At 30.6% G+C, this 25,665-nt stretch overlaps 4 protein-coding genes across 11 annotated transcripts; 3 read left to right on the top strand and 1 right to left on the bottom strand.

Moving 5' to 3' along the window:
* The first annotated feature begins 741 nt into the window (after positions 1–741).
* LOC11418041 (uncharacterized) lies at positions 742–3,333 on the top strand. 2 transcript variants are annotated; one of them, XM_013609532.3, is made up of 3 exons: positions 742–1,682; positions 1,939–2,469; positions 2,727–3,333. In XM_013609532.3, the coding sequence occupies exons 1-3, from the start codon at positions 903–905 to the stop codon at positions 2,829–2,831; spliced, it is 1,416 nt and encodes a 471-aa protein (XP_013464986.1). In that variant the 5' UTR covers positions 742–902; the 3' UTR covers positions 2,832–3,333. The 2 variants fall into 2 exon arrangements, with proteins under 2 accessions (XP_013464986.1, XP_003597036.2); XM_003596988.4 differs by having other exon boundaries at positions 746–1,682; positions 2,721–3,333.
* Positions 3,334–5,251: 1,918 nt separating this feature from the next.
* On the top strand, positions 5,252–6,329 carry LOC11417546 (cysteine-rich repeat secretory protein 38). The gene has a single exon (XM_003596987.3). It carries the CDS (start codon positions 5,320–5,322, stop codon positions 6,058–6,060), a length of 741 nt encoding a protein of 246 aa, XP_003597035.1. The 5' UTR covers positions 5,252–5,319; the 3' UTR covers positions 6,061–6,329.
* Positions 6,330–10,617: 4,288 nt separating this feature from the next.
* On the top strand, positions 10,618–11,169 carry LOC112419454 (uncharacterized). Its single transcript, XM_024777152.1, has 2 exons — positions 10,618–10,744; positions 10,841–11,169. Exons 1-2 carry the CDS (start codon positions 10,618–10,620, stop codon positions 11,167–11,169), a joined length of 456 nt encoding a protein of 151 aa, XP_024632920.1.
* Positions 11,170–19,055: 7,886 nt separating this feature from the next.
* Positions 19,056–25,152, bottom strand: LOC11417545 (putative zinc finger protein CONSTANS-LIKE 11). Of its 7 annotated transcripts, none has more exons than XM_039830760.1 (8): positions 25,007–25,152; positions 24,813–24,851; positions 24,209–24,308; positions 23,542–23,843; positions 22,535–22,768; positions 21,896–22,242; positions 21,042–21,214; positions 19,058–20,150 (listed from the first exon to the last, which is right to left on the bottom strand). In XM_039830760.1, the coding sequence occupies exons 1-7, from the start codon at positions 25,085–25,087 to the stop codon at positions 21,091–21,093; spliced, it is 1,227 nt and encodes a 408-aa protein (XP_039686694.1). In that variant the 5' UTR covers positions 25,088–25,152; the 3' UTR covers positions 19,058–20,150; positions 21,042–21,090. The 7 variants fall into 7 exon arrangements, 6 of the variants coding, with proteins under 6 accessions (XP_039686694.1, XP_024631767.1, XP_039686690.1 ...); XM_024775999.2 differs by having other exon boundaries at positions 19,059–20,150; positions 24,813–24,854; XR_005644203.1 differs by having other exon boundaries at positions 19,056–20,150; positions 21,032–21,214; positions 23,542–24,308; positions 24,813–24,854.
* Between the last annotated feature and the right edge of the window lie 513 nt (positions 25,153–25,665).

Below are 25,665 nucleotides of genomic sequence, written 5' to 3'. Positions count from 1 at the left end.
GTTCTATTAAATTTCTCTTGTTATAATGAACATCGTGATTCATGGGTAAGTATCTACCCATTCAGGGAGATCAAAACAGGATATTTGAGTTGATTTGATCAAAATAATTGAGGCTAAATTATAGACAAATATTGCTTCTGTTATTCTGATTCTATTTTCTTCTAATGTTGGCTAGGTTTAGGATAAATGTATAATTTACACGTAGGAGATTGATATTAGAAAGACATTTTAATTTTGAAGTCCATTGCTAATTTTCTTCTAATATTGATTCACTAATAATCTATCGGACACCACCGGAAGAATTGCCATAATATGTTAACTAGCATGGATGCCAAACTAAATACTTTCGTCTACTTTAAGGTCATTAAAAGACTAAAAAGTATTTCGAAAGATTTTAAAATGAATATTATTTTGGAAAAATGTTTTATTTTAGTTTTGAAAGTTCTGTGCATTTTCTTTCTAAGTAGTTTAGTGGCTAGAATTCATATTTTTTAAGGTGAATAAATAGAGTGTTCGAGGTTCGAACCCCAACCCCTACATATAACAATACATGTCTACATCAACTGAGTTATACTCACGGGACAAATCCAGTTCATTTTATTTGTATTATTTGAGGAAATACACATGAAATGAGGAGGAGTAATAAGTAAGGATGCCTATGCTAGCATTTCCCAATGTTGATGGTTGACTTCAATGCATATGTGGTACCATTTTCTCACATAAAGTTTCAATTTTCCATTATCTTAGCTTTCTTAAGCCGCAGTTTGTGGTGTGACCCTTTATACATGATTATTTTTTGACAAAACTTTATACATGATTATATGATATATACTTATATATATTTATAATTCAAGCATGTATATGTAACATTGCATAAACTTCATTGACCTCCCTTGTTAATCATGAAATCAGCAATCAAAACCAAATCTTTAACCAAATTAATTCCATTCTCATCTTCATTTTGTGCAATTTCTCTCTTTATATTTATTTCCATACTATTCTTTACCACATCAAAGATAGTAACAATTAACATTGGTTCTTCTTTACTACAGCCTACTGAATCTGATCCAACCAATGTTAATCATCTTGTATTTGGAATTGCTTCAAGTGGAAAATCATGGCCTAATAGGAAAAAATATGCCAAACTTTGGTGGAACAAAAATATGAAAGGTTGTGTTTTTGTGGATAATCTTCCACCTGAAGAAAATGACAACAACCTTAATAGTGATGATTCTGTTCCTCAAATTTGTGTCTCTGAAGACACTTCAAAGTTTAACTACACATATAGACCAGGTGGTTTAAGATCAGCGATCCGCGTGGCGCGTGTTGTGAAAGAAACTGCTGAATTGAATCATTCTGATGTTAGGTGGTATGTGTTTGGTGATGATGACACAATTTTCTTTCCTGAGAATCTTGTTAAGACACTTTCTAAATATGATCATAGACTTTGGTACTATGTTGGAGCTTATTCGGAAAATTATGAAGGGTCTCAAACTTTTGGTTTTGGAATGGCTTTTGGTGGAGGTGGTTTTGCTTTAAGTGCTTCTTTAGCAAATGTTTTAGCTAAGGTTTTTGATTCATGTATTGAAAGATATTCTCATCTTTATGGAAGTGATGCTAGGGTGTTCTCTTGCATAGCAGAACTTGGTGTTGGATTAACATATGAACCCGGTTTTCACCAGGTAATAAATAATTACTTTGATTTAACGAATTTTGTTGGTGATTTCTTTATAAAATGGTGATTTAGGAACAATGTTCTCGGGACTAAATTGGTGATATCAGAACTAATTAGTCTCCAAAATTTAGGATTCCGGATTCCCTGACCGCAGGGAATCCGCGTCCTGATTTTAGAGGCTAAATTGGTTATTGATTCGCTCATTTTATTATTCTTCTTCCAAATTTATCCTCTATTAATGTGATTATGAAATTGGATTATAGGTTGATTTGAGGGGAAACGTCTTTGGTTTATTGGCTGCACATCCATTAAGTCCCTTGTTATCCTTACATCACCCGGATATTACTGATGCAATCTTCCCTAATATGACAAATTCAAAATCACTACAGCATTTATTTGAAGCTGCATATGTTGATTCACAAAGAATGCTACAACAAACTGTTTGCTACGATAGACGGTTTTCACGGACAATTTCAGTGTCATGGGGATATGCTGTTCAAGTATTCCAAAGCAATGTGCTTTTACCAGATGTTCTTAGAGTGCAAGAAACATTCAAACCATGGAAGGAAAAACATGTTATGGCAGGAATATATACTTTTAGCAAAAGAGAACTTCACCATGACCCTTGTAAAAGACCTAAAATTTTCTATCTAGACAATGTATCTTCTGGTAAAGATGGAATCATTAGCAACTACACGAAATCTTTTTATAATTGTTCAAACGACAAGACATCGTCGAAGAATCTGGAGGTGATCAAAGTGGTTACAAATAACTTAGACCTTGATAGCAAACAGGTAATGCGTTTTAGACACCGATATTCATGGTTTTAAATTATGGTTGCGTTGCAAACTTTTATATCGCCGTAAAATGTGAAAACTGTGGTCGAATTACAATGAGACCACAAAATTCTTTACATGTTGGTCGCAATTGCAGTATTGGACCGCAATTTAAAATCATGCTGAAATGTTTTTTTACATTTTAGGATGATGATTTTACCTTGGTAATTAATAATATGCTAATTCATAAACTATACTTTGGTATTTAGTTGCAGACTCCAAGAAGGCAGTGTTGTGATGTGTTGGACTCTAACTCTGGTCAATTAATGGAAATTGCAATTAGAGAGTGCAAATATGAAGAATTGATTTATATGCATTGACAGAACAAATGTATATATTAAAATCTCTTGCAATATGGTTAAGCAGATTCTTGAAGAGCATTGCTAGAAGACATTCCAAGTTCTATATTTGGCAGAATTCAGCAGAGGGACTTATTAAAGCTATAAGAATGATTATTAATTTTTTTCTAACTACACCTCATATCATAGGTTCAACATAACAGCTACAGCTAGTTTGATCTCTGGGATTCTATACTGATAGTCTTATATATACACACACATATTTAGAGCTCTTGATACAGTAAAAGCATAGCACATGAAAGCAAGTTATGCAAATAATTTTTTTGAATTTACTGTACGAAAACTGGCCAACTGCACAATATTTTGTAATTTTAAAGCCTCAATATTTTGTTATGTTATTTTTTTTGATTGAGTGTCTGTCTGCTTGGAGTGGCGTTTGATGAAGCAAAAGCACATCTACATATGTTTCGATGTAAATCTGCCGTGATTTTAAGAAGTTGAGAATTGAAACTTCTACGTTAAAGTGGTTTTTTGTTTGATTTTAAGCAAAATATGATTTGCAGCCGTCCATCCAAATTAAATGTTTTTATTTAGAAGTGATTAGATTTCAAATTAGTCGCAAGTCCTGTATATGGAGCGTGGATAGAGAATAACTTATTAATTAGTTATACTCATAATTTTAATTTTATTCTTTTGGTAATACAACGGGTCCAAAAAAAAAAAGTTTATGGAGAACGAAGCAAATCTGGGAGAGGACACAAACTTTGAGAAGCACTTAAATTTTTTAAGCTTTTAACTTTATATAGTGGACGTTTAACAAATTAAATCCAAGTCACCTAAGGCCAAATTGTTTCATTCATTGCACTTGTTCTCAAGTATACAACTACCATTCAAAAACTAACCATGACAATCCCACAAGACGATCCTCTTAGTGGCTACTTCTACATTATTTTCTGTTGCAGCCATGTTATTATTTTTTTATCCAAACCAATCAGAAAATGTCAATATTTACAACTCGAATTGTTTTGACTTTTGGGTTCTTAAAATATTATTTACTTGTAGTAACGAAACACCAATCTTAGATAGCGATGACAATTATCTCCTTAGTGTTTAAATCTACGGTTATTCAGTTGTGTTTTCATATTTTTTTTTTTATTTGATGCTTGAAAAACAAATGATAAAATTGGTATCTGAAATTAAGTTAAGGAATAATGTTTTCATTTATATATTTTTTGCTTATTAAAATTGGAGTAAATAGCATATAAAATTTAAATATGTCTTATTTAAAATTAAATTTTGTTAGCCTACGTCTCCGTTAGCTTGACTCAGTTTGTAGAAATATTGCATAATTTATGTAGAGGCCGGGGTTCGAACCTCGGACACCCCACTTCTTCACGTTTAATTGTGTGGGCTGGACCAAAAAGTTGTTAGTCTCCCATCTAACACACTTCTGGACCCGTCCCTCGTCCCTGTTGCCATCTCACAACTTACATATCTCAAAAAAATATCAACACTACTTTTTTTAGAGTTAACAACTAAATCTAACGTCGTCAACCAAAGTGATTAACATATTTTGGAGTTATAGACTTTTTTTTTTGTTTTCTTTTGAGTCAGAACCCTTATAACAACGAGTTGTACATCTAGAAACCAAAATGCGTGTTTACCCGTGCTTGTTTCTATAATATTAATAACAAACATTATTTTATTTTTTTAATGAAAAAACATCAGACGAAATTCTGTTTTCAAATAGGTGAACGTGCAATGCAATTCGGAGAAAATTACGAAGATAATCCTTCTTATTCTGCTAAAGGACAGTGTGCTATTTGTTTAGTACGTATCGGTCATCTTGCTCATATTCATTGTGTTGTCAAATGAAATACTGAAGATATTTAATTTGCAACACATAAAATAGAGGTACTGAATCGAATAATATTTTTTGGGTACACGTTTTGAATAATTTTTACTGTATTTATAGAGAAAATCTGTTGCCTTATTATTTTTATTTTAATTATTATATTTACTATATTTTTAATTTAAAATTGAATTAATATAGTTTAGAAAATCTGTTGCCTTGTTACTTTTAATTGTCCAAGAGACAAAATGCAAATCTTGAACAATTAAAAGTAAAATTAGGATTAGATTAAAAAAAATTGTTAAGGTGAAGATATATGAACTATTTTAATCTACACGTCAAATTAACTGCGTGTTGAAGATTATTAAGAGGAAGAAAGCCATGCTTGAATTTGTCACTCTTGTGCCAAGTTATTATAATTTATAAACCTAATCTACAGACAAAATGTTGAAGGCACAGTCCAATGTTGACATGGTGCCTGCTTAACTAGCCAATATAAATTGGTCAATAGAGAATGTCAACCTTCTTAATCTTTACTCAAAGAAGAAACCAACTTATTTTCTCTATAAATTCTCTCACTCCCCCACAATCTCATATCAAACCTTAAAAAAAATCTCATATCAAACCAGCTTGTTCTTCACCACCTTCATCCAAAATATGGGTTCCTCAAAGCTCTTCACAATTATTCTCTTCTCATTTACTTTTGTTTTCCTTATTCAAACAACTTTAGGAACCGACCCACTTTTTCACATTTGTTCAACCTCTGAGAACTTCACGGCTCATAGTCCATATGAATCGAACTTGAAAACACTAATTAACTCACTTATCTACAAGACCCCTTCAACAGGTTTTGGCAGTGGATCAATAGATCTGACCCAATACCAAAATCAAAAAGCATATGGGCTAGCTCTTTGCCGTGGCGATGTATCAACCTCGGAATGCAAAACTTGTGTTTCACAAGCAACTAAAGAAATTCTCAATGTTTGTCCATATAAAAAGGGTGCCATTATATGGTATGATAATTGCATGTTCAAATATTTGGACAATGATTTCTTTGGTAAAATTGATAATACAAACAAGTTCGCTTTATTGAATGTACAAAATGTTAGTGATCCTATCAAATTCAACAACATGACTAATGACTTATTGAGCTTCCTTGCTAATGAAGCTTCTATGAATCATAAACTTTATGCTACTGGAGAATTGAAGATTGGAGAATCAGAGAGAGTTTATGGGCTAACTCAATGCACTAGAGACATTTCTAGTGTTGATTGTAAGAAGTGTCTTGATGGTGCAATTAGTGAACTTCCAAATTGTTGTGATGGAAAAAAAGGAGGCAGAGTTGTTGGTGGAAGTTGCAATATTCGATATGAAATTTACCCTTTCGTTAGGGAGTAAACTCCAACTTTGGATATATTAAGTTATCATAAAAAAAAGTATATATTATACTTTTTTTTTAAAGAAGTATATATTATACATGTTTTGTGATCATATTAAATAAAGTCTATATTATACATGTTTTGTGATCATATTAAATAAAGTCTATATTAATACTTGTTTTGTGATCATGCATATTAAAATTATCCCAACAAAGGCAGCAAATATGCAGTCCCTCATTCGATCAATCCTTGATCGGACAGTCCTAAATAAATGCATTTCTTTTTTCTTCTTATTAATAATAATAGTGACTGTGAATTCTAAACAGTTTGATCTTAATCTAACAGAAACAAATCACTAATTGCGTTACCATTCCAAATATAGTAGCTTTAAACTATGCCAAATCATATTTAGGTTATTAAATTAAATTGATAAATGTCTCTGTTAGCTTAACTCATTTAATAAGAGATAATGCATAATATATATATGAGCCGGGGTTCGAACCCCGAACACTCAATCTTTTTTCAAGGAACGGAGTTAGTATTGTTTTGTTCTTCCGTTATTTTCCTTTTTTTTTCTTTCACAATTTGCATTTATTTTCATCTTTCTTTATTTTCCTTTCTTTTGAATATGCTCACTTGAGTATTTTTCTATTATGTTGTCATGAGACAACTTGTTATTAAAAGTTGTTGGATGCAATTACAACATTAATAACAATAATTTTGTTCTTAAAGAACGCATAAAGTGATATCATAAATTGTGAGACTTAAACGGACACTATAAAAAGACATTTATCCAATCCTAAAGTGCTGATGAATAATAAAGTTTACATTGCAAATAATCGGTGTAAACACAAAATCCAACACAAAAATAAAATTAGTATGCAAACGGAACGACTTTAGTCTCTGATTTTTTTTTTATTACATGAGAAAGGTGTGATGAAAAGATATTATCAAATCTTTTTTCATATGAAATCTCTCACTCATTAACATAACGACAAGTTGAACGACATGCAAGGAATCTAAGAAACACATTGGATAATGTCCACTAAAAACGCATGTATTTTCGCATGAAGAATATTGGAAAATCTACTCTCCCATAAGAATCAAATTGAAATATGTATCATGATTACGCATCAAGCCATCAATCTTTCCCAGGAGTACTTCCATCAATATATTCTCTAAAAAAAAGAAATCAATATACATTTTTGAATTATTTTATAGACATGTTTAAGATATTATAGATAGTTCGTCGACATGTGGTATCGCTGTCACGACAGACCTTCTTCTATTTCTCTTTCTTTTTTTAAGAGATTCTATTTCTCTCTTATCCCTCTTCTACAATATACAAAAATATATACATAATCCTTATACGTTATTCACATAAATTAACTCTTTAATATTAGTGAACGAATTGAATTTAAACAATCATTTTTTGTTGAAGTTTTTCTCTTTTACACTTTTCAACGTCATTGATTAACAAAATGAAGATAGATAAACAAAATTTTCAATGTTAATGATAACTAAATGTAAACACCCCTCAAATAAAAACAAAATGTAAACACTTTATTATCGATTTCAATTAAGAATTTGAAGTATCAAAAACAAAACTTGATATGTTAATCACAAAGTTGATATGTTAGTAGGGATGTAATAGACATGCAACATTCAATATATATTTTTTTGACAAAATCAAATAAAATGGTTAAATTTATAAAAGTGTAGTTAAAGGATTTAAACATAACAACAATTAGTTATGAGAGCAAAACGAAACTAATAAATAAATTAAGGAATCAAATATGTAATTTAAATTTTTTTATTTGTGTAAAATGATCAAAACGGTTTATAATTTGGGATGAAGAAAATTTATTTATCTTTTTTATTTTAGTATTGTTTAGTCATGTTATTTTTTTTTCTTAATCTTTAAAACTTTAACCATTCGATTCGTAGCGGAATGAACTCATAAAAATCAAAGTTTAATCGCAAGAAAAGTAAAGTTTCTAAAAATTGTTCTAGCATAAATGTGAACTTGAATTCTTTTGAACGACTCGGCTAGATTCATTAATCCATTGAATTCTATTACTTAATTGATGATTTTATAAATTTACAAATATCTTATATAATAATAATAATAAATTATTATTATTGTCATACGATTTATGTCCAACAAGTTAATGTTAGATCTACGTCATTCGTACTAAAAGATATTTTTATAGTGACAATCCCAAAATCAATCATGGTTCCTTCCTTTGGCCATAAACTAATTGGTGTATCTTATGAATTCGTGGCATGCATGTAATGGGACATATGATGATGCTCTTCATGTTTCTACCACACATGTGTATTAAACTGTCAACCTCATAAACAATTTGTGGACAAAGACATCTTATGGCTAGCAATTGTACACTTTTATTATTAGTTTATGGGTCCAACCGTCCATGACAAAATTATGGTATAAAATTGTAGAACTTTCCAACCAATATCAATAAGTCAATAATCAGTTTCCATTTTCAAGTGGCCTTACGTGCAACCATATGGGCTTAGGTGGGTCACAAATTTAAAGGTGGTAATTCTACACCATACAATAAACCTTTCATCTTAGTACTCTCAATTTGTCTTCCTAATAACCACTCAACAACTCACAAATTATGGCTCATAATAACTCTTCAAGCATCTAATGAAATTTGAAAACTTTAATCAATTGCAAACCTTTTATTTTGTCAAAACTAGTGGAGTCACATATTCTTTTTCTCAATGACTAAATTAACCTTATATGTTCCTATTGAAAAAGACAAATGGGTAAAATAAAGACACGTGATTACTTGAAGGTGTGGTGTGGTATCCATGTCCTTGTCCACAAGAATTTGTCTAAAGCTAGGAACATTAATCAAGCTATTGTTATAGTTATAAAAGGCCTTTATTCATCCTCCAATTACATCATAAAATTCAAGAAACTATCAAGCTTCATTTATAGTTTTTCAATTCTCATATCAATATGTGCAAAGGAGCAGAGCCAAAAGAACACAACTTCTTCCCAACATCTAAAGAGAGTGCTTCACATAACAAAACAAGAGATTATAAATGTTGTGAACTATGTGGATTACAAGCTTCATTGTATTGCCAAGCTGATGATGCATATTTATGTAGAAAATGTGACAAAAAGGTTCATGAAGCAAATTTTTTAGCCCTAAGGCATATTAGGTGCTTTCTTTGCAACACATGTCAAAATCTTACAAGAAGATATCTTATTGGAGCCTCAGTAGAGATGATACTTCCAGCCAACATTAGCTGGAACAAAGGAAACCTGCCTAATAACACCACCATCATAAAGTGTTCAAAAACTCATAGTAGTACTTCCATGTTTCTTTAAATTTATGTTTTCTTATTAGATGATCTTGTGTAATAGGTCTGTTTAATTTTCTCTTGGTTGATAGATAGAAAGCTCAATGAACAACTTCTTAAGCATACATTGTTGGTATTGTTGAACACTAGAAAATGCAAAACTTTTTTTTTCTTCCAATATCATGATTCAAAAAAAAAGTTGCTTATGCAATTAGATTCAGTAGATAGAAGACATGTCCAATGTTTTAGTTTTCTTTAACTTTTGCAAGATTTAGTTAATTTTTATTTTTAGGGGGGAAGAGTAAGCTAATTAAAATTGAATTTGTACTGGTTACTAGTGCACGGGAAATATCAATTGTTCCTAGATTATTTTGTATTTTTATTAAAAAAAAAAATTGCATAATTATTGTCTATAATTTGTTTTACTACTATATTAAAGAAAATAATGCACAGTTTCTTATTAAAATATATACAAATTTTGTTTTTTATATAATCTCTTTGGTCCTTTTATAATAGTAAATAGTAAGAACTCAACATGTTAGAAATAAAAAACTAAAAAATCATTCTATAAAGTGACTCGTCAAATATTAGATTGCATTAGCGGACGAAATAAACTTCAACTTTGATAAACATTGCATAATCCTTATTGAGATTAGTTGTTATTGATGTATCTGTAGAATTATTCATGCTCAATATGTTCCAAAAAAAATATACAAACTCAATAGAAACGATATGCATTTGTTACAATTTCTAATTTTGTTGTGCTGAATTATTTAATAGATTATTCGTGCTTTGTTCACATTAAAATAAAATAAATAAGGGTCATGTTAACTTGTGTCCTAAAGGAACAAGTTAAGAAACTAAAAAGGAATTAATCAATAAATACACAAGCTAAAAAGATTAAATTTAAAGTTTTCAAAATTAAGCATACATAATTTCCAAGATTTTTTTTTTTCTATTTTTTGTTTCTTATCTTGTGCCCTTAAGGCATAGATCATCTTTTGGAGAAAAATAAGATGCACCAATCCTCATTATTGCAAACTCAATAGAATTATCCTAATGATTTTTACATGAAAGATTGTCAACAGTGGTTTACACATCATTCTACTATTGAGACGGGCACTATGTTCATAGTAACTTGTTTTGAGATTTGCGAAATAGAAACGAAGAGATTTTTCAAAATGTGAAGAAAGATCACTGGGCTTCTGTCGATGGTATATTCTCTTATCATTCCTCCATGATTGTTGCTCTTGGTTCTACCAATAAGCATCGTGTGGTGCGTCATGTTCGTTGGTATCCTCCCCCTGAAGGTTGTATTAAAGTAAATGTGGACGGCTCTTCTTTTGGCATTCCTGGCGATGCAGGTTTTGGAGGTTTTTTGAGGAACAATAGTGGTGTCTAGATTCATGGTTTTTTCGAAACTTGTGTTAGAGCTTCTAATTTATTGGCTGAACTTTCAGCTATTTGGAGAGGTCTTCAAAGGGCTTGGGATCTTGGTTATAGGTCAATCATCTTGGAATCTGATTCTCAGACAGCTTTGGATTTGATTGCAGATACTAAGGAGAATAATTTTCATCCACATGCAACTTTACTCTCTTTAATTAGAAAGTTCATTTCTCTTCATTGGGTGGTTTTCTTTACTCATACCTTACGAGAAGGCAATGAATGTGCTGATTGGTTGGTCAAGCTCGGTGATACCAACGCCGACTCCTTGAAAATATGGACAACTCCTCCTCCTCAATTAGATATCATTTTACTTGAGGATATTTTTGGTGCGTTAAGGCAGTGAATTACTTAGTTTTTTTCTTGTTTTTCCCCTTAATAAAAAAAAACTCAAGAGTATATGTTACAATTTATAATTTGTTGTGCTCAACTTTTCTTTATAAGCAAAACTTAATGAAATCAATTCAAAGGGGTACAATGGGGTACTTAAACCTGATACAAATATAATTCACTCTCTACAAGCATTTAAATACATATGTTACATGAAAAATATGTCGATCATAGATTGTTTTCCCAATGTTTCTACATTCTTAACAAATGAATCAATTCCATGAAAGAACTTTGATATAACTTACTATTCCATCAACATTACAAGTATCTCCCCTTCAATATTACAATATTCATATATAACTTCACCACCCACGGCGCAACAAACCGTATTAAATATCATACCCTATATATATTTTTACCTTTTATATAAACTCCAAAGCTCAAAGGATATGAATTAGGAGCATAATGAGATATGCTTTCAACATCCACCACAAGAAAGAATTAGAGACCAATCCTTATAATAAAGTTAGTTCATAAAAATGTGAATCTTACACGATAGATTTTAATTGATATCTTACTTATTACATTTTACCCCAAAATAATTAAGTGTTTTTTTATAAAGTAAAAAGTGTTTATTATCATTGCATTGAGAATGAATTGCATAAGACGTATATATACGAACTTGAGATTAATGCAATATGCATTAGAAATTTGAAATGACATAAAGTAACAAATGTTAACTGAAATTAACACATAATTATATTAAAAATATCAACAATTTATGTTTGTCTTCATTCATTGATTGAGTTTGATCTTTCTTTTAACTAAAGTTAGTTGCATATTCTAACTTTATTTGTATGTTTGCTAGGTGAAGAAAGAAGTATCTATTAATTGCATCTTAGTTTGGTCCTTAACAACTAACACATATTTTTCTCAACTCAAATCCATTATGTTCCATCCCCTGCCACATAAAGCTATGTATTTATACACTTTAAGCTCATGCAACATACATTAGATTAGAAAAATAATTTAAATTAACTAACCTTATGAAATTATCTCATATTTTTCTAAAACATTCTCTCAACTTAAGTTCATAAGATTCTAAAATAAGGGAAATTAAGAAACTTAAACGTAACGACAATTGGTTATGAGACCAAAACAAAATTAATAAATAAGTTAAGTAATCAAATATATAAATTAGATTTCTTGATTTGTGTAAAATGATCAAAACATATTATTAAGAAGTAACATAATTGCTCAGTAAGATGAATTGCTTTACACTGGTCTACGTCCCGATACCTATATTCTTAATTTATTACTTATCTGTTTAAATTTGTATATAGTTTAGTAATTTTTTTTCTTGGTCTTTAAGACTTTAACCCTCCAATTTGTAGCATAATGAGATTTTATAATCAGAGTTTGGCCGCGAGAAAAGTAAAATATGACAAAGATTGTTCTAGCTTAAATGTGAACTCGAATTCACTCGAGCTACTCAAGTTAAATGAATTCATTAAACACTTTGATTCTATTACCTAATTGGTTATTTAGATTTTTGTTAATAAATTTATCCATTTTTTAGAAATAAAAAAATGTCTTATTTTTTTACAATTTAGGTCCAACAAGTTAACATCAGATTGACTTCTTACATAATAAAATATATTTCAAAGTGACAATACCAAAATCAACCATGGTTCTTCCGTTGTCCATAAACCAATTGGCGTATGTTATGAATTTGTGGTATGCATGTAATTGAATATATGATTTTATTCAGGTTTCAACCACACATGTGCATCCGCAACCTTTGTATTTTATAAAAGGGGTATCTTTTTATATAAAAAACATCAAATGAATAACAACTCATCTATGCGTAAAATTCCTCGAAAAGAAACTTCTAGGGAACTGCTGCCAGCATCTCAGTGGTTAGTCCATCGGTTGTTGGTAGACTAGTTGGTGGGAGACCAGCAGAATGCATTTTTTTGCGAAGAAGAGAAGCCTTTTCGTGATCCGAGTTACGCATGCACCAGAGCCTGAATAAGCAGCTTGTATGTAACATCGTTCGGATTGAATCCCTTCACTTTCATTTTCATGAATAACATCAATGCCTCACGACACATATTGCGGATACAGAGCCTTTGAATGAATGACTATTAAAAGTTACCACACTCATGGAATTTTTTATGAAGAGGTTACAGAAGACACCAATCACATCATTTAACATTCCAATCAAAAAATATCCATGAAGGATAATATTAAAGGACACAGTGTCCCGCTGAATATCAAAATTCTCCATCTTACTGAGCAATTCCGTTACTTCTGCCACCTTCTTGGTTTTGCATAAAAGAGCGAGCACTAAATTAAGAGTATAAGTATCGGGACGTAGACCAGTGTAAAACAATTCATTGAATATATCTAAAACTCAGTTGTCTCTATCAAATTCAGCACAACCAAGGATCAAACAATTATAGACATGTAAATCTGGCATCAAACCAGTGCTACGCATCTTTAGCAAAAGTAAGGAAACATCATCAACCATCCGACGATTGAAATAACCATTAAATAAAGTGATATAGCTAGACAAATCAAGTTCAATACCAATAGAGTGCATATTGTCAAATAGCTTCCTAACTGCATCCATTTCACCAATAAGGCAGTACCCATAGATTAAAGAGTTATATGAAACAATATCAGGTTTAATACCTAACCTAAGCATTCTAGGGATAATAGATTTGGCCACTTGAAGCTTCCCCTCTTTGCATAATGATTGTATCAATGTTGTGTATGTGTACATGTCAAGAACTACTTTATAACTCTTCATTTGGTGCAAGAGATAAAGAGCTTGAAATTGGTTGATACATGCAAACATGCATACAAGAGTATTAAAGTTATTATGTCTGGAGAAATATTTTTGGAATGCATCACATTATACAGTTTGAGAGCTTCTTTTGGCTTACCCTCTTTGCATAAACAATTTAAGATTGTGCTGAACATCACTTCATCTAAAGAGAGTATGGCAGCATCAAAATCCTTATTTCTACAGAAACCATCAATCAATATTCCAAATATAAAATTGTCCACTTCATAACCAGCAGACTTAATCTTATCAAAGATTAGAAGAGCTTCGTTAAGACGATTATTAACACACAAACATATTAACAGTGTGTTGGTAGTAAGTTAGAGGTAAACCAGAAAGTATAGAGTTAACTAAAGTAATTTTATCTTCTATAGATAAAAATTTCTACTACATGATGATAATTATTTTATAATTATTGTCTATAATTTATTTTACAACAATATTAAACAAATCATACGATTTCATAGTAAAAAAATATAATTCTTATATATTTGATTCGTTTATACATTAAATAGTAAAAACTCAACATGTTAAAGGTATGGGAAGAAATAACAAATTAAAAATTTATTTTATAAAGTGACTTTCCACATATTAGATTATAATAGTGGACGAAATAAACTTCAACTTGTAGAATTATTCATGCTTTTAGAGAAAAATGGGATGCATCAATCCTCGTTAATATCACCAACAAATCAACAAAAACCTAACAATTACAAACTCAATAGAAATGATATAAGCTTGTTAAAATGTATAATTTAGTGCAATTTTCAACTTGTGTTAAGTGTTTGAATAACAACTTTTGTTGTTATATTCAAAATCAATTTCAAAGCAAGAAAAACTAATGTTTTTTTTTTTTTTTCTCGGGAAAAGAAAAGTAATGTTGTTATGTTAGCAAATCTATTACAAAATAAAATATATTTATATATACAACAATTGTTTATTATATCATAAATTACATACTTAGTTAAACTCTTAAATTTTTGCTACAATTTTAATTAATATCTCTCTAACACAGACAATTAAGTCATAATTTGTATTATCCTTAATCCTTAAAATAATAAAATATGATTTTGTTGACAAATTTCATAGTAATATTCCTTAATTTGTGTTGAATAATAGAAAATTTAGATAATGAATTAGTAGTTTGTTTTTTTATCGTCCCTTTTTCACTTTTCTTTTCTGCTTGGCTGACTAAATTCTTACAAATTTTCAATGGTTCCTCCGAGTTAATGGAGTTTTTTTAACAGTAAAAATTAGATTCTTTATTTTCATTTGGAAACTAAAAATGAGGAATGACAAGAATTGTGAATGACTAGTCATGTTCTATATTGATATTTTGCAGAGTTTATGTTTGTCTTTGCATATTGGCAGCATAAAATAGATTGCAGAGTTTATGCAATTATGTAGGAACTCTAATCTTTAATTATTTTGCGAGTTTGTTTTTGTTGAAAATGTTTAAGTACGCCTTTGTTCTTATGTTTTAAAAAAAAAATATAAAACACATTAGTATTTTCTATGCAAAGGAAAAATAATTAAGATTCTCATGCATTGGATGATAAATAAAGTTAGTTCATTCTTTAAAAAAAAAAAAACAAAGTTAGTTCATAAAAATGTAAATCACATGCAATAAATATTAGTTAACATCTTACTTACGTATTTGACTCCCAAAATATTAAAGTATTTTGTTATGAGTAAAAAAGTGTTTATTATCATTGTTTCGATGATGAATTACATATATATATATTACACTTGAGATTTATGCAGCATGCATTGAAAATTCGAAATAACATAAAGTAATGAATGTTGGCAGGAATTAACACATAATTATAGTAACAACATAAACAATTTAGGTTTCATATTCATCCATTGATTGTGTTTGATCTGTCCTTTAACTAAAGCTAGTTGTATCTTCTAATTGTGTTTTTTTGTCTGCTAGGTAAAGCTAGTTGATCTGTTAATTGTGTTTGTCTCTGAGATCCTTATCAACAAACACGTTGTTTCTCAACTCAAATCATTAAGTCTCATCCCCTGCCACAAAAGCTATGTATTTATACACTTCAAACTCGTACAACATACATTTAATAAGAGAAATAATTTGAAGTAACTAATCTTGTGAAATTAACTCATAATTGAATAACATTTATATCAATAGTCAGCGTCTGTGTGCATCTGCTAATTAAATTTGCAGGTTAACTAAAGCTAGTTATATCTGCTATTTGCATCATATATGTCTGCTAACTAATGTCTATGTCCAATCCTAATCAACTAAGGGTGTGTTTGGCCCAACTTTTTTTCAGACAGAAGCAACTTTAAACATAAAGTTTTTTTGAAGAAACTTTAAACATAAAGTTAAAATCATTAGCTTTAAAAATGAAGTCAAAAGTTGTTTGGCAAATGTTGCTTTTTTTTCAAAATCTTTTTTATGTTAAAGTGTTTGATAATATTTTTTTATACCAAATAAAGTGTTTGATAATATTTTCAAATAAAATGAATTAATTTTAAGAAAGTTCATATTTTATCATGCATTAATATTAAAACAAATAATTATTTTTTAAATGAAACAAAAATTTAGAAATGAGAAATCATAATGAGAATGTAAATTATATTAAAAGGCCTGAAGAATAATTTTTATTTCCTTAAAAAAACATTGATTAAGTATATAAATAATGGACCTTTAAATTTACATCATAATTTTTTTTTTAAAAGTCATAATCAAATGCTAGTAATATCATTAGAAAATATTATTTAAATACTAATATACCATTGCCAGAAAAAGTACCATGATGTCAAAGAAAACCAATTTTTTAGATTGTTTAATAAAAAGAAAACCAATTTTTTAAATAAACAAATTAAATTAATTAACAAAAAAATACGGTAAAAAAATAAATACATCAATTGAAGAGCACATGACTTGGTAAACAAAATTGAGTTTAAGAACACATGACGTCAACAAAACCAATTTAACAGAAAAATTGCTCTCAAAATAAAAATGTTAGAAACATAAAATTCATGTTCATTGGGATTCGAAGGGTGGAGCTGGGAAAATAAGTTGCGCGTGCCTGGTAGAAGTAAGTCTCATCACCTTATTTCAAAAGTCATATTTTCTTCTTTATAAAAAAGTCACTTTTTAATTGAAGAGCTTAATATAAATGTTGTTTGGCCCTGCTTTTACTTTGAAGTAGAAGATAAGTCAATAAAAAGGTAGGCCAAATGGGACCTAAGATTAAGATGTTGTCGCAACTTAAATCCATTTGGTAATATTCCTTGCTAAAAAAAAGTTATGTATATATCTCTTGAAATTCATACAACATGAAGCACATAACATAAATAAATGAAAGTAACTAAACTTAAATAAACTTGTAGTTAACATAGTTATAACAACTACTTTCGTCTATATGTAATTGCTAACTACATCAGATATGTCTTCTTCTAAGTAAAGCTAGTTGCACCTAGTCCTTATCAACAAACACATTTTCTCAACTCAAATCCATTAGATTATATTTATTAGAGCTCTTATATATCAACCATCTTAACTGGCATACATCCTTTTACACTCACACACATTTGTGACATGTGGCAAAAACATTGAAAGAAGAGATGAAAAAGAGGGTGATGATATGATGTAAAATTACTAAAATACCCCTAACACATGGGGATGTACATAAGAGGTGTATAAAAAAGGGTGTCTACCTATCTTTTTCCTATTCATTATCACAAAAAGCTTTGGGTTTACAATATTTTAGAATTGTGCCACCAACCTAAGACAATATTTTATTATTTGTCTTGATATTTGAAGATAAAAGTCACATGTCACGTATGAGCACAAACGCTACTCGAATTAGCCATGTCTTTGTGTCAAACATGTGTCGATGTTTGACACCGACGCGACACCAACACATATGATTATACTAAATTGTGTCATTTTTTTCATATTATTTTCAATGTTGATGTGTCAATGTTTGTGTCTGTGTTGTTTTTGTTCGTACTTCATTGTTGGTGTCATTGAAATACATTAACATATTTAGTTTTCTTTAAAAAATATATATAAACATATTTAGTTTGATTTGTTATAATTTGAAAGTAACAAACATTTATATTTATATTTATATTTTTAATCAAAATAAAAAATTCATAGTTCTTAATTTTCAAAAATTAGAGTAATAAAAAGAACTGAAAAATAGACACGTGAGTACTCGTCTTTACATTAGTTATAATAATAATAATAATAATACTAATAATCAATAATCATACAAACGTGAAGTATTTTATTATGAATAAAGAAGTGATTATTTTTATTTTTATGTTTTTTTAGGGAAAAGGAGTGTATATTATCATTGCTTCAAGGATGAATTGCATAAGATGTGTGTGTTTGTGTGTGTAGACTCACATAAGAACTTGAGATTACTGCAACATACATTGCAAACCTAAAATATTATAAAGTAACAAATGTCAACCGAAATTAACACATAATTATAGTAACAATATCAATATTTGTGTTCATCTTCATCCATTGACTGCGTTTCATCTTTCTTTTAACTAAAGCCAGCTGCATTTTCTGATTGTGATTGTATGTCTGCTAGGTAAGCTAGTTGATATGCTAATTGCGTCACTGTCTCTAGTCCTTATCAACCAACACATTTTTTATCAACTCAAATCATTAAGTTTCATCCCCTGCCACAAAAAGCTATGTATGTATTTATACACTTTAAACTCATGCAACAAACATTAGATAAGAGAAATAATTTAAAGTGACCAACCTTGTGAAACTAATTCATTATTGAATAGCATTTGTATCAATAGTTTGTGTCTGTTTGCTTGGAAACTAAAGCTAGTTACATCTACTAACTGCACCTGTTTGCTAAGTAGTGCATATGTCTAGTCCTAATCAGCTAAGACTAAGCTTTTGCAACTTAAATCAATTTGGTTATATTCCTTGCTAGAAAAAGTTATGCATATATACACTTCAGATTCATACAACATGAATTGGATAACATAAATAAATGAAAATAACTAAACTTAAAATGAAACGAACTTGATAATTGTATCAACTAGTTGTGTCTATCTGCAATTGATAACTACACCAGATATGTCTATTAACTAAGGCTAGTTGCATCTACTAACTATACCATATATGTCTGCCAAGTAAAGTTAACTCCACCTAGTCCTTATCAACAAATGTTTTCTTAACTCAAATCCATTAGATTTGATTCCTTGTCACAGAGAGCTTAGGGTTTACAAATATTTTAGCAATTGTGCCACCAACCTAAAGAATATTTTTCTGTTTGTTTTGATATTTGATTTGAATATAAAAGCCACATGTCACCTATGAAGCACGGACACTTCTGGGATTAGCCATGTCCCGGTGCCGAACATGTGTCGGTGTCTGACACCGACAGATATTATTACATTGAATTGTGGCATTTTCTCAAATTATTATCAGTGTCGATGTGTCAGTGTTTGTTTTGTGTCCAATGTCTGTGTTTGTGTCCCTGCGTCGATGATGTCACATGTTTTTGGTGCAAACAGTCTATATGGTGGACCACAATTTGACCTGTTTAATTTAATGGCAAACAATTTGGAACAGTAAAGGTAAAGTTTCTTACTTGAAACAATCAAGCAAAGATTAATAAAATTTCATATTTAAGAGGAAGTTCCCTTGAAGGAAATGAATCAATGTTTATACAATTATGAATAATCATAAAAAATGGTGTAATGAATCAATGTTTATACAATTATGAATAATCATAAAAAATGGTGTAATCTATCAGTATATGAAATAATTGAGGCAGTATAAAGGTTGTCAAAGATGCATACAGTTGCTGCAGGTGGACAGTGGCTTCCAGCAAGTCAGGAACATGTATCTCAATCAACAGTTGACAATGCTCAGTAATCAAAAATAAGGTTTGCTATTCTTGGACAATATCTTGAGATGGAGAAGGTAGTGTTTGTGAAGGACTAAGGTTCATCACTTCTTAGAAATGACAAAATAAGGTCTGCTTTTCAAACACCAGCTCTCCGTTTCTTCCTTATTATAGCCTGTGTTTATTTGAGACACACAAGCTTAGAGATTCATACATTCTAACCTGTTAAAGTTTAGGGTGGATCGCCATCGACTCCCCTCTGCAAGCTAGAAATACTATGTAGGTCTGCAAATAATATAGTGGAAATTCAGAATGGAAAATGTGTGATATCTTCAACAATTTTTATGCATTGAAACAAACTTTTATCTTATTTGTTAGAAAAGAAGAAGCAAATGGAAAACAAATCAGAATTTGGTCACTCAATTTTTTTAGCATCACTTAGATATTAATGTCAACAAGTATAGGTATGGTGGTAGTCTAGAGAAAAGTGTATTCAATTCAACTCTTTTTATAGTTTTTTTAAAGATAATCTGATATATGAAATGGTATTTATCTTACCCTCCATATTTTGTTCTGAAATGATATCGACTGTTATGCAATTTCAATGTGTTCATTACTCGTCTCACTTATAACAAACTTCACATATATTAGCAATAGTGGTTAACCGGGGTTTGATTTGTTTAATTTTCTTGATGTAATCAAAAAATAATGACATATCCAGAACCATACCGTTTCTTTTCAGTTAATTTTGTATGGAACTTGTTTTATTGAAGGTTATTTGAGAATAGTAGCATTGAGTAAGGTCAAATTTGTTAAGATTTTACTAATACTTTAGACCATCAAATATGTCTTCTTGTCTGCTAATATTTGTGACTAGAGTAGTACCTCTTTTACTTACTATATATAACTAAATGCAATATCTTTGTATACAAGAAATCTCTTATTCTGCAATTTCTAAATGCAAAACCTTTTCTATATCTTATTTTTCATCTAAATTTCTAAATACTAACTTGTTGAATGCTTTAACATGTCTGTACCAACCACCTAAGTAGTCAAGTTTTGAATAATAATCTGGCTGCATTAAAATTTGGTCCATTTTTCATAAATTTGGACAAAAAGTGTTTTGATTAAGAATGAACAAAACAATGTATTCACAATGGGACTACCTTAGCTTACCAATCAGAATCATATCCTGCAAGGAAAATTTTGTGATTGCAGATAATGTTTAGTGGTCGCTCAAAAGAGGATCATAGTCATATGCTTCACCTGCTTTAACAAATCTACCTTTCACACGTTTTCTTGTATCAGCCCTTGCTTTGCGAGACGCATATCTTATTTGCTTACCAAACCTGATTTGTTGTACCAAGTCAACTTATAAATTTACGAATCATATGATAGTTAACGCTCGATGAGTTGTTAACTTTAGAATCATATGATAGTTAACACAGTCCAAATAACTGTTAGCACTCTAATTCACTTATTTATGTTTTACAGTATTATTATACAATAGAGAATAAACTTCAATACACATTTATATATAATGCAGGAAGAAACAAAGAAAATAACAAAATAGTTCTAGATTTGTAGACACTTCTAATGACTTCAGCCTATGATTATCCATGCATGTCAACTTAAATAGGCATATTAGTCTTGAAAGTTGTATACATTTTTTATAATAAAATTGTCTCCATTCCATTTGAGCACATGAAAATCATGTATATTTGAACACAATTTAAATGATTAATGGATATCTTATATATTTGAAAACCTGAAAATTGTGGTTAATGATGTTCAAATATACATGAAAACCTGAAAATCGTGGTTAATGATGTTCAAAGTCGTGGCTAATTATGTTTGTAGATGGTTAATGAGTTGTGACACCTCGACATGCATGTTCGTTAACCATACTTTGAACGTAATTAATCACATATTTGAACTGCATTAACCATCCAAATTGTTATCGAAATTTGTTGCCAAATTTTGTATCAAAATATCATTTCATACGTATATACACAGTTAAAAGCACTTACGTTCGAGTTTTCTTTTTCTCTTGGTATCTCATTTTGGCTTTATCCCTTGCTTGAGGACATGCACCCTCCAAATTTGATTCCCAATGCGATTCACCAGGATGAAACACTGGAGGTAACCCACAATCTAGAAGTTCAGCAACATTGCTTTCACCATTTATGTTAGGTAATTGAATTGATATGCCTGAATGAGTTTGACTCTGAGGAAATTCTAGAGGCATGCTTCTGTTACAACTAGGAGGCATAAGTGCACAATTTGCACTATTGTTGAATCCCTGCATCAAATTTGTTGATCCACCAGCCCCTGATGATGGAAAAATCATACAATCTTGTTGAACTGATGAAGAAGCCTAATAATAAATCACATGAGTGACAATTAGTTTCATACATCACTTCACCTCACTAAAGAGATTTAGAGAGGAGAATGATAAAAAAAATAGAAAGACTTAATTCATATACACTGTCAGTGTGAATATGTTTTACACTGTCAATCAATCATAACTGTTAAACATGTTTGAATTTGATCGTAACTACTTATAAAGTCACATTTATGATTGGTTGTGATGTGCTGACAGTGTAAAACTCTTGACATTAACAGTGTATAAAAATTAAATCCTAAAAAAATGTTTTATAACCGGTAACCTCTACCGCAGTCTCAATGTGACTGCTACATTTTGTGACTGGAATGTTTTTATCCATTAATAGACATTCTATTCCTCCATCTTCATGGTTGTATTTTGTGGCAGTTTGAGAGCAGTCAAATATTATTTCGTCGGCACTTTCAAAGTTTAATTGAATATCATCCACATTGAAACCTTCACATAGACTGGTCCCCTCATGAATTATTAGATCCTTAACATCATGGAATCCTTGAAGCTAATGTGTTAAAAGAAGAAAAATATTTGGTGTCAATTTTGGTTCAGCACAACAGTTACCATATTACTACTAAACTAATCATATCAACATGAGCATATTAATCACTTATCAACAATTATACTTAGCTCAGATCATTCATCGTTCTTTAACTCGTCTAAACTAAAGCACATAAAACACATATGACATATATGCATTTTTAACTTTATTCATGTCTCTAGTTATCTTTAGTTTTACTAAATTGAATGAGTGAATGAGCTTAGAGACTAACTCTTCTAATTGGAGATCGATTAAAGGGGCTGACCTCTCACAACAGTCAACAGGTGCTCTTCCGTACACATCGGTCAGGAATCGAATTCATGACCGCATGCTTAAGGAACTCAGTTAGCTGCCAACTTTGTCACACCATATTGGTAAATGAGTGAGAGCATTAGTGTGGTGATAATACTATGAATATGTTTGAAAGTACATGGAACGATAAATATTTTGAAATGACGGAATAATAAAACACACAAATTATATGCCGATCATTGGTGTGCTATCTTAAATTTAAAACTTATGTCGATGAGGCAGTGAGCATGAATCTCTTTACGCAGTCTCATGTTCGAGTCTTGTGAATGGAAAACATAGGCACACTGGAAAAGTTTTGCCGCCTTATGTGCGTCCACCCGGCTCGGAGAGTAACGAGGGTCTAGACCTAAAAAAAACTTAAACTTAAAAAAGTATGCAGATATGTCACCAACTAAAATAAAAAAAGATTAGAACGAAATCAAAACCTTCTGTTGGTTTGAGTCTTGATTAAATAAAAATGGTTGATCTTTGTAGTATTGTGTGCAGTTTGAATTTGATGGAATAATAGGAGAATTTTCAATCCAAGGTTCATATTTGACACACGTATCTCCTTCGCCCAACTTGTCATTCGCCAAACCAACGAAACCATTCTTTTCAGGTTGCTGTTCCAAATGCTGACCGCGGCCGGAACTGCTTTCAGTTTTAGGCAAAGAACTAGTGCTAGGTGATTCCCAAGCAGCATTTGATGAATTTGCATCAACCAAATGTGGCCAAATCTTAGATAACTCTGCCAAAGAGGGACAACCAGTGTAGAAAGTGAGTAGCACATGTTTATGTCCCAATACAAAACAGTCATTTGTATTCCAATCACAAACTTGACAGAGAGACAATTTATGATCGACGCAGCGCACGATTGCTGAGTCGAAATTACACTTATCGCAGAGGAGCGAGCGGGGATGCCTGCGAGACAGAGAATTTGCAGAGTGGACATTCCCATCACAATGCAAGCATAGACGAGCGGAATCAGGCTTGCAGTAAACCACAGCTCTTGCAACCCCACAAAACTCACATAGAGCTTCCATAAATGCTCCTATTATAAATATCACTGATGTTATTCATACTATAACTAAACAAAACTCTTAACACAGCTACCTGATGGAATGAAACGAAATGAAATGGAATGGATTGGATCGGAATGGATCGGATTGGACGGAACACAGCTTCTGTAATCTGAACTGCTTTGCTCCTTATCCTTTGCCATTTCAAGTAAAACAACCAAAGAAATCAAAGCATCATTACAAAAATAAGAGTAGCATCATTCTGATTTGAAATTAAATGTAAACAGAATGATTTTAACCACTATGCAGTATGCACATACACCATGATCTAATCATAAAACGTTGTTATACTATCAATGATTCAATTTTGATGAGGCCTTATCATATGTTTAAAAAGATTAATTTTGATGCACTAAAACTTTTCACACTGTCACACAACCATTAAACATCATTTGTATGACTAAGGTTTATATGACTAAAATCACATATATGTAATGATCGCTAGTAGATGATACGAAGCACGGACACACTGACACATCGATACTGATAAAATTTTGAGAAAATAACTTAATTCAATGTAATTAAATGTGTCGGTGTCAGACACCGGGGTACACCTTCCATCAGAAGTGTATTTGCTATATATATATATACAAGACATAAGATTTGAAAAAGAAAAAGAAATTGAGATTAATCCTTACCAAACCAAGAATGTGGAATCCCCCTACCCCCAAGAAACGCTGCTGTTACAACAAAAATCACCCAAGATCAAGAAACACAAATTCCATTAATGAGAATGAAAGCAACAAAAGAAAATGAAGATTCAGAAGTGAATTAATATTGTTGGCTAACACAACACAAGCAAGATGGTGAAGAATAAGTCATCAAATTATACCATATAGTAGCAACAAGCAAGGTAGATTGAGTGTGACATGATTAATGATATACTTGACGTATAGAAATATAGGAGTAGCATTAAGATTGATGGTGGTTTTCTTATTTATTTTTTAGGGTACAAATTGGTGGTGGTTATTAATTCATGGTTTTCCTAAGTTTGCTTTGTTGAGTTGTCCTCTAACGTGGCAACATTTGTAGTGAAAAACTATGGTCATTCATTGTATGCATATATTTCAGGAGTTTTTATAGGACAGTGTGTGTAAATTACTCAACAAAAATATTACTACAACTCCTTTAAAAAAAAAATCACTATAACTAAAAGACTGTACACATATAGTAGCACGTAAAACAAGCAAATATATTTCAGTGAATATTCGTATTCGTTAGTAAATTAGAAAATTATCAAAATATCATATTAGAGCATCTTTAAGAATATTCCAGTAACCCACTTTAGCTAGCTTATCTGTACCATCACATTTATACAACCCACAATATTTTGGTTGTGAATTTGATTAATAATTTTTTTTACACAAACAAACTCAATTCATGAACTTGAAAATTAGCATGAGATAATGACGTCCTAGCTAACAAGTGGACAACATTATTTACTTGTCTTCTAATGAAACTTATCTGAAAGTTTTGATGATTCAGTAGTGA

This window comes from Medicago truncatula, chromosome 2, assembly GCF_003473485.1.
Source record: "Medicago truncatula cultivar Jemalong A17 chromosome 2, MtrunA17r5.0-ANR, whole genome shotgun sequence".
NCBI classification, from domain to species: domain Eukaryota; kingdom Viridiplantae; phylum Streptophyta; class Magnoliopsida; order Fabales; family Fabaceae; genus Medicago; species Medicago truncatula.
The sequence above is the reverse complement of the archived record's forward strand: the minus strand, read 5'-3'. Positions and strand labels throughout refer to the sequence as shown.